Here is an 11064-nt window from a genome sequence, read left to right on the forward strand (position 1 = left end):
GAAAAAATCACCTTTTCAGCTGTTACCAGTCACTCACAATGAGTTCCAGAGCTCTTCTTGAGATCAGTCCTCATTAGGGAGAGGGCAGCAGGAAATAGGACTTAGGTTATAACGGGCCTGGACTAGAGCTACCATAGAGAGGAAAGGGGAATAGTATTTCCAGGGCAAATTTCCCCTACTGTTTAATTCAGCCAAGACACACCCGGATTATAGACACTATTTCCAAAATGTTTTCTTAGACTGCATAAAAAACTGCCCTTTCAGCCATAATGCCCTTCCCAAATGTTAGATTACCTTAAATCAAGAGCCAGAATGGTTTAATATGTGAATAAATGAAGAATCTGGAATCTGAGAATCTGGATTAGAATCATGGTCACCTTCCACATGAATGGCTTTCAAGTCACAACCTCTTGCCTCCATGTCCTCAACTCTAAAATGGGACATAATAATAGCACTCACCTGCTAGGAGTGTTTTGAGGATCAAATAAGAGAATATTTATAAAGTGCTGAGCACAGTCTAGTAGGTAGTACGTGCTAAATAAATGCTAGTTGTTATTTTCTGAGTTGCTCTCTGAAAGCTACATATAGTGACCAGTCTATTGTTACTACTGATAAGCTCTTATTTTCCTTCTCCTAATTTTTTCCTTTAAAAATTATTTATTTTTTATTTTTTTTTTGAAAATTTGAGTTCCAAATTCTCTTCCTTCTTCCAGTCCCTCCATTACTCATTAAGAAAGCAAGCAATGATTTTATAACAACAGGTATTCATTAAGCATTTATTATGTATCAGGCAAAAAACATTCCCTGACCACAAAGTGGCCAGATTCTATAATGGGGACATATGTAAACAATTATGCACATACAAGACACATACAGAGCAAACCAGAGGTAGTTTCTGAGAAAAAGCACTAATCTTGGGGGTTGAGGGGGAATGGATAGGCAAAGTTTTCTTGTTAAAGGTCAGATTTTAGCTGGGACTTGAATGAAGCCAGGAGCCACAGGGCAGCAGCTGAATTTTTTTTTTTTTTGTGGGAAATACAAGTAGGAATCTAGAGAAGACTACATCAATTTATTACAGGAATCTTAGACAAATGAGCTATTGGGTTTTTTTGGGGGGGGAGGGGAGGGTAATTGTGAGGCAATTGAGGTTAAGTAACTTGCCTAGGGTCATACAGCTAAGAAGTATTAAGTCTCTGAAGCTAAATTCACACTCAGGTTCTCCTACTCCAGGGCCAATGCTCTATACAGTGAGCCATCCAGCTGCCCACCCCCACTCCCAACCTCCCATAAGCTATTATTGATTAAGCTTCCCAAGAAATAAAGAAATCCCTTTTGGAGGCTGAATCAGCTGAATAAAAGGAATAGAGAAAATGTCACAATGTCAGTAGAAAGAGTGCTTTGGTCATGGTGAGAGCACATGTCTTGTCTGCATCTCTAATTAACTGGAAACCTCCATTAACCAGGATCGTGCCATCAATGACAATATCCATAATGGGCCCTCTCTCTAATCCTGAAGAGCTTTCTTAGTCATCAGAGGAATTGGGTTCAGAAACATTTTAGTCCTCTGCAAAAGTGGGAGAACCTAGGGCCTAAAGAGAAGATGGCGGGCTCAGAAAGCCAGGAGATAGAGCTGAAGAAGCAGAGTTCCAGACAAGGCAGACAAAATGCCTAGCTGGGGAACAGTGTGTCTCGTTTGTTGGACCAGAATCTTCTATTAACTACAACATTGACCAGGCCAAATCAGAGTTTATGGTGTTTTAGTATTTTGTTCACAGTTAGTGTCATTGTATCCTTTTCCCCACTTTGATCACAAAGCAATATAGCAGAGTAGGGAGGATCCTGGACTTCATAGTTGTGTGATCCCTAGCCAGTCACTATGCCTGCCTCCCATTTCCTCACCTAGAAAGTGAGCAAATTGAACACAATCACCTCTAAGGTCCAGTTCTGAATCTAGGGTGATAATCTGATAATGAGGAAAATGAAATCTCATTGAATGGTTTTACAAAAAGAAAGAACCTGGAGGAAAGCACCACTTCATAAGACAGGTGCTTTGCAGTTTTTCCTATTTACTTCTCTGTATTGAACTTGTCTCTTTTGGTTTCTCAGTGTTCAGCACAGGGCCTGGCACACTGCACGGGCTTCATGTTTTTCGACTGACTAGATAATAGATGTTAACAGACAGTTGATAACATTCTGGGATACAGGAGCCACGTTTGCGTCTTTTGGTCCCTGGGGCCTAGCACATGGCAGACACTTAATGCGTGCTTACTGAATGGATCAATCTTTTTTTTCTAGAATGGAATGATTGTCCACATCCTTTCTGGGAAATGCATAGAAGCTGTAGAGAGCGACCATGAGAAGACTCTGTCCTTGCAATTGTGTGATGGGAAAGCCAATCAGGTGTGGAGGTTTGACCGCATCCATGCTGTGGATCAGCGGTGAACAGTGGAAACCAGACAGAAGCCTGACTTTGTGTATGGTCTCCCAGGAACTCAAAACATCCCAGGCTTTAGAGGAAAAACTGCCTTGGTCCCAGCTCTCGGGTGGCTTGGAGTATATCACCAAGATGCAGTGCAAAGAGCTTGGAGTCACAAAACCGAGGTTTACACCCCAGCTCTATCATTTCTTGTCCATGTCACTTCCTTCTTTGGGCCTCAGTCTCCTCATCTGTAAAATGCAAAGGGTGGAGAATATAGTATCTGAAGTCCCTTCCAATTCTTAATCTAACATCAGTTCTAGCTGCTTAAGAGGATCAATAGTCTTCACTGTGAGAAAATGAATGTATGGACAGGTACCAAGCTCTTCCTTCAGCTGTCAGGATGAAAAGACTGTCCTACCTTAAAACTACTTTCTTCATATCTGACACGAGAAAAGAACTCGAACATTTTTGACCATGTCTATGTAGACCTTAGCTTAAAAAGGCCAAGATCTCCCACTGCAGATGGGGCTCTCTCAAGTCATCCTGATCTACATCTAGCCACTGAACCCAAATGGCTCTGAAGGGGAAAGTGAGGCAGATGACCTTGCATGGCCCTCTCTCATTTAAATCCAACTCATGGTCATGATATCACCTTCCCTATGTCACGGCCCTCTTTGGGAACACTGGACATACAATCATGAAATGAAGTGAAAGAGAAAATGTTCTGTACAGTGTATCTCCTTCCTGGTCAAATATCACACAGATCACCTGTGTGATCTTGAGTAAATCTCTTTACCTCTTTTGGTCTCCCATTACTGTACAATGAGAAATATATATATATATCTATATATATATCTATAGATATATATAGATATATATATATAGATAGATATAGATAGATGTGTGTGTGTGTATGTATATGTGTGTATATATATGCACACACCTATATGTATAGTCTTAGGACAACCAAGAATGGGGTTCAAATCCTGCTTCTGACGCGTAGGCAAATCACTTTACTCTTCAAGGCCCCAGACAGACACACTCATAATGGCATGTGTATGTATATGTGGATGGGGGCAGCCAAGGGTAGTGGCCCCAAAGGCAGGAAGACCCGAGTTACAGCTAGCCCTTATCAGCCTCAGGACCCTGACTTGTAACCTGTCAGTGCCTCCAAGGTCCCAAAAAGTTGCCGATCTGCATTTGTCAAGGGAGTTTTCTAACCAGCAATTCCCTCTGCCGATGAAATCATGTCTGAATCTCCACCAAAAAAAAAAAAAAAAAGTATAGTTGGTTACAAAATCCTAACCCCACTCTTTGGGGTATGATGGACACACATAGAGAGAAGAGCTGCCCATGACCAAGCACTGATTCATTCTCCTTAACTAAAAAAGAGTGGAACTCTTGAGGACTTGGGCTGGAGAGAAGTGGGAGTAGACACTGGTAGAAGTTCTCAAAGGAAGGAACAGGTGGGCTCCCCTCATATGGGCAGGAGGTGGCCACATTTGGCATGGGGTCATGGGATCTGCTGGACTAGAATGGTTGTTAAATAGAAGGCACTTAATAAATGCTGATTTGTTCATTGGGAAATCTTTCCTCCATGTGACAATGTACAAATTTTGCTTAAATATGTAGCTAGATTATTCTGCTTCTTCAAAAGCATTATGCCTCCTTGAATGAAATGATCCCTCTCCCTAAAATGGAGCACTACTCCCATATTCTCAGACCATGAACGTCTGAATTTGGAAACTTCCCCCAAAATGTCCATCTTCTGCAAAGGGTGAATGAATTTAATGTATTTCAAAGGAGTAAAACCAAGCAGATTTTTACGGGCTTGATGAGCTATACTACTCTTGACTTCTGTCATGTGGGCACATTACTTTTCCAATACATGGTAAGTATTCAAACCATTTCTTCTTCCTTGTATTATGCTCCAGATGGCCTTCCTTTATTTAAAAAAGGAAAGATCATTTCACAATGAATGCCTTTTCCCGACTTCAGATTTATCTTGATTTAAAAGAAATCCTCAAATTCTCAACAACATTTCCAAATATTGAGTGTTAAACAATGGTAGGAAAAATTCTGTAACAATTACTATATAGAGTATGGTCAAAGGCAAAGAATAAAGGGAAAAAAAAAAGATCTCTAACTTTTACATGATTTTTACTATTGGTATTTAAAATATGTTTGCACCACAGATTGCTGGCTTAAATTAATATAAAGGAATAAAGTTTATTTCAATTGTATTTGGTGGCAAATGGTAATAAAAGAGGATACCAATGGTTTATTTGGTAGAAAAGAAAAGCTTCTTGGTCCATTCTCTTTAACTAATACCGTGACATTATTTTTAAACAGAGATATCAGAACATGATAGGTGCTTATACTGGCTTTAAAAAAAAAAAAAAAAAATCAAACTATTAATCTGTTCCAGAAGGGTTTCTGGTTCATTGTTGCTATTAGCTTTGACCTGGGCTCCCCTTAATTTGTCAATAAATAGGGTTTTTCTTTACTGAGCTCCCCATATCATTCAGAAGGCCTCAAGAAAATTCAAGGGCCAGTAAAAAAGGGAATCAGACAATGGTCACATCTCTACAAATGTAAATCATAATACAAGTTATGTATTTAAGTGGTTCTTTAAAAATGTGGTTTATTTAGAACTGCTTTGCTTTTCATAAAACTAGCTAGTTTTATGCAAAATTTTTAGTGTCAAGATGAAGAGCAAATATTGAAGACATATAACAAAGATGAGGAGGAGGAGGGAAGGACAAGTTCTGGGAAATGAGGAAAAAGATTAGGAGAGGAGAGAGACAGACAAGGAGAAAGAAAGGAAGAGAAAGAAAGGGGGATGGGATCCAGTGATCATAAGCAAGTGGTGAAATCAAAAGGATCCAAGGCCAGTGCTTAGGGTTGTGCTTCTGATTTCACAAGGATAATGCAAATTCATCAAACCTGGATATTCTTGTAAAATTTGTCAGTATCTTATTGCTCTTCCAAGCCTGACATTCCACACTGATTAAGCCTTTATTCTTTTTTTTTTTAAATAGGTTTTTATTTACAAGATATATGCATGGGTAATTTTTCAGCAATGACCCTTGCAAAACCCTCTTTTCCAACTTTTCCCCTCCTTCCCCCTACCCCCTTTTCCCCCCTACCCCCTCCTCTAGATGGCAGGTAGTCCAATACATGTTAAATATATTAAAGTATATGTTGAATACAATATATGTATACATGTCCATACAGTTATTTTGCTGCACAAGAAAAATTGGACTTAAAAATAAGGAAAAAAGGAGAAGGAAATCAAAAATGCAGGTGGACAAAAACAGAGATTGGAAATGCTATGTAATGGTTGACACTCATTTCCCAGACTTCTTTCGCTGGGTGTAGCTGAACAAATGGAACACATTTGGTTCATCTTCATTGTTGAAGAGAGCCACGTCCATCAGAATTGATCATCATATAATATCGTTGTTGGAGTATATAATGATCTCCTGGTCCTGCTCATTTCACTCAGCATCAGTTCATGTAAATCTCTCCAGGCCTTTCTGAAATCATCCTGCTGGTCATTTCTTACAGAACAATAATATTCTATAACATTCATATACCATAATTTACTCAGCTATTCTCCAACTGATGGGCATCTACCCAGTTTCCAGCTTCTAGCCACTACAAAGAGGGCTGCCACAAACATTTTTGCACATGTGGGTCCCTTTCCCTTCTTTAAAATCTCTTTGGGATATAGGCCCAGTAGTAGCACTGCTGGATCAAAGGGTATGCAGTTTGATAACTTTTTGAGGACAGTTCCAAAATGCTCTCCAGAATGGCTGGATGTATTCACAATTCCACCAACAATGTATCAGTGTCCCAGTTTTTCCACACCCCCTCCAACATTCAGCATTATCTTTTCCTGTCATCCTAGCCAATCTGAGAGGTGTGTAGTGGTATCTCAAAGTTGTCTTAATTTGCATTTCTCTGATTAATAATGACCTGGAGCATCTTTTCATATAAGGCTTTACTCTTTATCCAGTAATGAGACCCTCTCCACACTGCCAAGATGGCACCACTTTTGAGGTGCCATTGAAAACATATCACATAGTCATTTCTAAACTTCAACTAGGCCCTCAGTCCTAGGGAGAAATTCTTATTCAATTCTACCTCTATCACACTTTCTGCAGAAATTATTCCTCTTGCCTTAAAGGCCCAACCTGAAATTCTACATCTCTTCTCTAAGCAGATAACCTGCTCAGCATCTACTAACTAGATATGCTAAGACTAGTTTCTCAAACTTGCTCCCCCCCTCTTTTCCAGCTTTTACCAAGTTTTTTTTTTAACTTCAAAAAAAATTACAAGTATCTGATTCCAGTACCTCCATACTCTTCTCTATACCATAGTTGTCATTGGAAGAGAGTAGGCTCAAAACTTAGTGCAATTCTTATGTAACATGGGGTCCCACTAAATTTACATCTGGATGCAGCATAATTCTGATTAGTCCATCTCTGCCACTGTGGACCTGGCTTTTGGTCACTCTCAAGGGTGACTCTGTGCTACTTGGGACATCCATGCTGTACTGGCTGCAAACCTGGATGGACTTTAAACACCAGAGTGCCAGGGAGCCCTCCCGAGCTTTCAGAATTCACAAGGTTAGTGGGTCCATTCCTGAACGAATGCAGAAGCCAAAGAGTGAGACCTGGTACTCTGGATCATGTGACCTCACAGGGGAGAAAGTCCTAAGGTCCTTTCCCCTACAACAGGGTCTCTCACCAGACAGTGAGCATAGCTATCAAAAAGACAGATGCAAAAGATGCTTTCTTTCCCCAATATCCATGTTTGTTTACTGAAATGTATTTCTGTTTTCGATTATATCTCCAACCAAAACTGCCAACCTCTGTGGTAAGAGCCTCTGAAAAAGCACAGAGGTAAATGTCTGAAACATAAGAGTATGTGAAGGGGAAGAATGTGAAATTAGGCCTGAAAGGTTGGTTGGGGATAGATTTGGGAGGAGCTCCACGGCCAGTTTGGATTTTATCCTGGAGGCAAGAGACAGCCATGGAAGATTTTCAAGGTGGAGTGAGCAGTGATACGGAAGACTGTTCTGGAAAATCCAAAACTGCTTATATAACACTGGTGATATGAACCCTATTAATTCCAAATGCAATTTTAAAAAGTCTCAGACTACCTAAGACTGCTCAATATTATGGAGAGGTTGTCGGCTTATTAGCAATACCCAAAAGCAATTTGAAACTTCCTGGATGAGGTCTGTTCCAGGACTGATAAACAAAAGGCTGGGGGTGGGGAGACATAGAAAAGATTTGTGCAAGATGAGATAATAAAGTTCAAAAACCTAGATTTTGCCGATAGGGGTAGGACAAAGACACAGATACACATAATACAAAGTGTAGGGATATGGGAACTACAGCCCAGGTTGGGGGGGGGGGAAGAAGGAGAGGGGAGCTGGTCCACACCCAACAATGGGTGTGGAAAAAGCCTAGTGTTCTTGGCTTTAGCAATTTCAACACTGACTGTAGTTTTGCCACATGGCATGTGGTTTCTTTGTGGTAGTTATTTGCCTACACAAGCATGAATCTGATTTGTTTTCTATAAAGAAGGCTTGACAATCTAAATTTGGTAATTGTTAACACTCCAAACTAGTCATTAACCATCTGTCCACCCCCCTGGTAATTCCCCTGCAGTTGTTACTGGATTCAGTATTGTTTCTATTCCTAAATTTGTGGGGAGTGATGCTATGGGGTTCCCGGCAGTCTGTCAACATTTATGGAGGGCTTGTTGTGTGAAACCCAACCCAGCCTTGTTGTGAGGAGTGGAATGTCATAAAGGAAGAGCAGCCATATTCTGGTTTCCCAAAAAACTACACTTCTACTTTGAGAATAAACACATACATTTCAATCAAAAATGTTTACTGAGTTATTTAGGTTGGTCTGCGAGGCCCTTTTCTCCAAAGCAAGGGAGATGAGGGAGACATTCACTGAAATAGCCAGTGACCAGCAAGTCCATAAGGCCCATTAAGTTGCCAAATGAATTCCTCCAACCCAGGTGTACATTTACTTATGACTGGCACAGTCCTCGTTTTGTGGTGTTTATGACTACCCAAGATGGGTGTTTTGTGGGGTGTCTTAAGGTCCTTCTAGCTTTAGAGCAGATCCTCTACAGAGTACTAAATGTTGGTCATCCCTGGACCGCATCCTAGTTTCCATTTTTATATTTGTTTATCCTGTGTGTTGATCATTCACATCATCAGGGCAAAGGGCAAGGGGTCACACAGTGGTCAAGGGTATTCCCCACTTTCCCAGAGGATATCCAGCACCCAGTCCAAAGGAAAAAGGATTTCTTATAGATGAAATCTTCCCAGTGCTCCTGACATCATACTCACTGGATCAGCCCTAAAACTTTGCAATCTCCTAAACTGGATTATAAAAATTTATTAAGTTCACACTGATTTTCCACATAGGAAAAAGCAAACATTTAACAAAAACACCAACTGCCTTGAATCTGGGGTCTCAGGACAAAAATGATTTGCTTTCCCAGAATTTCCTTTTGTGCTGTTGTTCTGCTAAGAATTTCTCTAGCATTCTCTATGGTACTAACTCTGCCATGCTCTAGTGTTCAACAAATACAGATTTAAATTCTGCAAGCAAAATGGAGATTTAAAACATTTTGCATGGATGGAAGAACATTTTAAACCGATATTCTTTTAAAAGTCCCTTTTTACATGCCTTTACCAAGAAATAATTTTCAAAATTATTTCCTAATCAAATATGTAATTATGAGCAATTTGCTTTGTGGGAAATAGTGATGAATTTTCAGCTACCAAAAAAAAAAAAAAAAAAAAAGCCTCTAATTACTCACACCTGCAGATGCTGTCACTTATTGTGAGCTATAAAATCGGTGCCTGAATTCTCCAATTGATAAATGGTCAAAGGATGTGAAGACAATTTTCAGATGAAGAAATTAGAACCATTTCTAATCATATGAGAAGGTGCTCTAAATCACTATTGATCAGAGAAATACAAATTAAGACAACTCTGAGATATCACTACACACCTCTCAGATTGGCTAAGATGACAGGAAAAGACAATGATGAATATTGAAGACGATGTGGGAAAACTGGGACACTGATGCATTGTTGGGTGGAGTTGTGAATGGATCCAGCCATTCTGGAGAGGAATTTGGAACTATGCTCAAAAAGTTATCAAACCGTGCACACTCTTTGATCCAGCAGCGTTTCTATTGGGCTTATATCCCAAAGAGATCTTAAAGGAGGGTAAGGGACCCATATGTGCAAAAATATTTGTAGCAGTGCTTTTTGTGGTGGCAAGAAACCGGAAACTGAGTGGATACCCATCACTTGGAGAATGGCTGAACAAGATGTGGTGTATGAATATTATGGAATATTATTGTTCTGTAAGAAATGACCAGTAAGATGATTTTAGAGAGACCTAGAGAGCTTACATGAACTGATTCTAAGTGAAATGAGCAGAACCAGATCATTATACATAGCAACAACTAGATTATACAAAGATCAATTCTGATGAACGTGACTCTTTCCAACCATGAGATGATTGATGCCAGTTCCAATGATTTGTGATGGAGAGCCATCTACACCCAGAAAGGGGTTTGTGGGAACTGAGTGTGGATCACAACATAACATTCTCAACTCTTTCTGTTATTGTTCACTTGCATTTTGTTGTCTAATACTTTTACTTTTTTTGATCTGATTTTTCTTGTGCAGCAAGAGAACTGTATAACTTGTTTATACATATTGGATTTAACATAAAAAAAAAAAAGAAATACTCATTGCTTATGGAGGATAAACCAAAATAATAAAAACAACAATTAAAAAAACAAAAAAACAATCAAACAACAAAAAAAGATGCTTGGATAAGCTGGAAAATTCAACTACTTGCTTAAATCAAGGATTACACCCAAATCAGGTCCAGGCTGGAGTTTTTCTTCCATGTGCAATTACTGTCCATCCTGTTCTTTGAAGGGTTTGCATAAGCAAATGTTCCCAGGTGTGAGAGCATATGGATATCAAGAAGGTTCTATTAAAAACGTGTGGTCCTAGATTTTCTCTTTAATTTTGCATAGGCATCAGTAACTGTAAATGCTGTGAAGGGAGAACAGGGCTTACCTGTAATCAAAGAAAAAGCACTATAGGAAATTACCATATTATCACTGCAACAACTTGTTTGATGAAACTGGCATTTCATCATAGACCTGGAAGGAATCTTGAGGGGTCATTTAGTTCCATTCATTTTAAAGATAAGGAAATTAAGCTCAGTGAGGTTAAGAGACAGGATTCCAAAATGACATGGCAGTGCTGGGCCCTGAATCCAGGTCCTTTCATTTGATTTAAAACATTATTGAGAAAAAAAAAAAATCTGTGAAATCTATTAATTGGGGAAAAATGGTTGTGATAAAGAAATATTATACAACAAGAAATGAGTATGAGGAATTCAGAGAAACACTGAAAGAGTATGAGTGATGTGATAAATAAGGATAAGCAAATAATCAGATATGTTTAAAACAGTGGAAGTGGAAAGATTCCCTTAGTAACTACAACGTCCCTTGCAACAGATAGCTTTCTATCCTCCCCAGATAGAAAGAAGTCTGTCTGCTTTATCAGACAAGGT

The 11064-nt window shown here is 39.4% G+C and overlaps 1 protein-coding gene across 2 annotated transcripts in view; it reads left to right on the forward strand.

The window, feature by feature from the left end:
* Window positions 1-4006, forward strand: part of GALNT15 (polypeptide N-acetylgalactosaminyltransferase 15) — a 37559-nt gene extending 33553 nt beyond the window's left edge. For both annotated transcript variants that reach the window (XM_031940297.1, XM_031940296.1), the window contains exon 10: window positions 2296-4006. In XM_031940297.1, coding sequence (XP_031796157.1) covers window positions 2296-2357 — 62 coding nt within the window. In that variant the 3' untranslated portion in view covers window positions 2358-4006. The remainder of the gene's footprint in view (window positions 1-2295) is intronic.
* Window positions 4007-11064: the final 7058 nt, after the last annotated feature.

The sequence above is a fragment of the Sarcophilus harrisii genome, chromosome 5 (genome assembly GCF_902635505.1).
Source record: "Sarcophilus harrisii chromosome 5, mSarHar1.11, whole genome shotgun sequence".
NCBI classification, from domain to species: domain Eukaryota; kingdom Metazoa; phylum Chordata; class Mammalia; order Dasyuromorphia; family Dasyuridae; genus Sarcophilus; species Sarcophilus harrisii.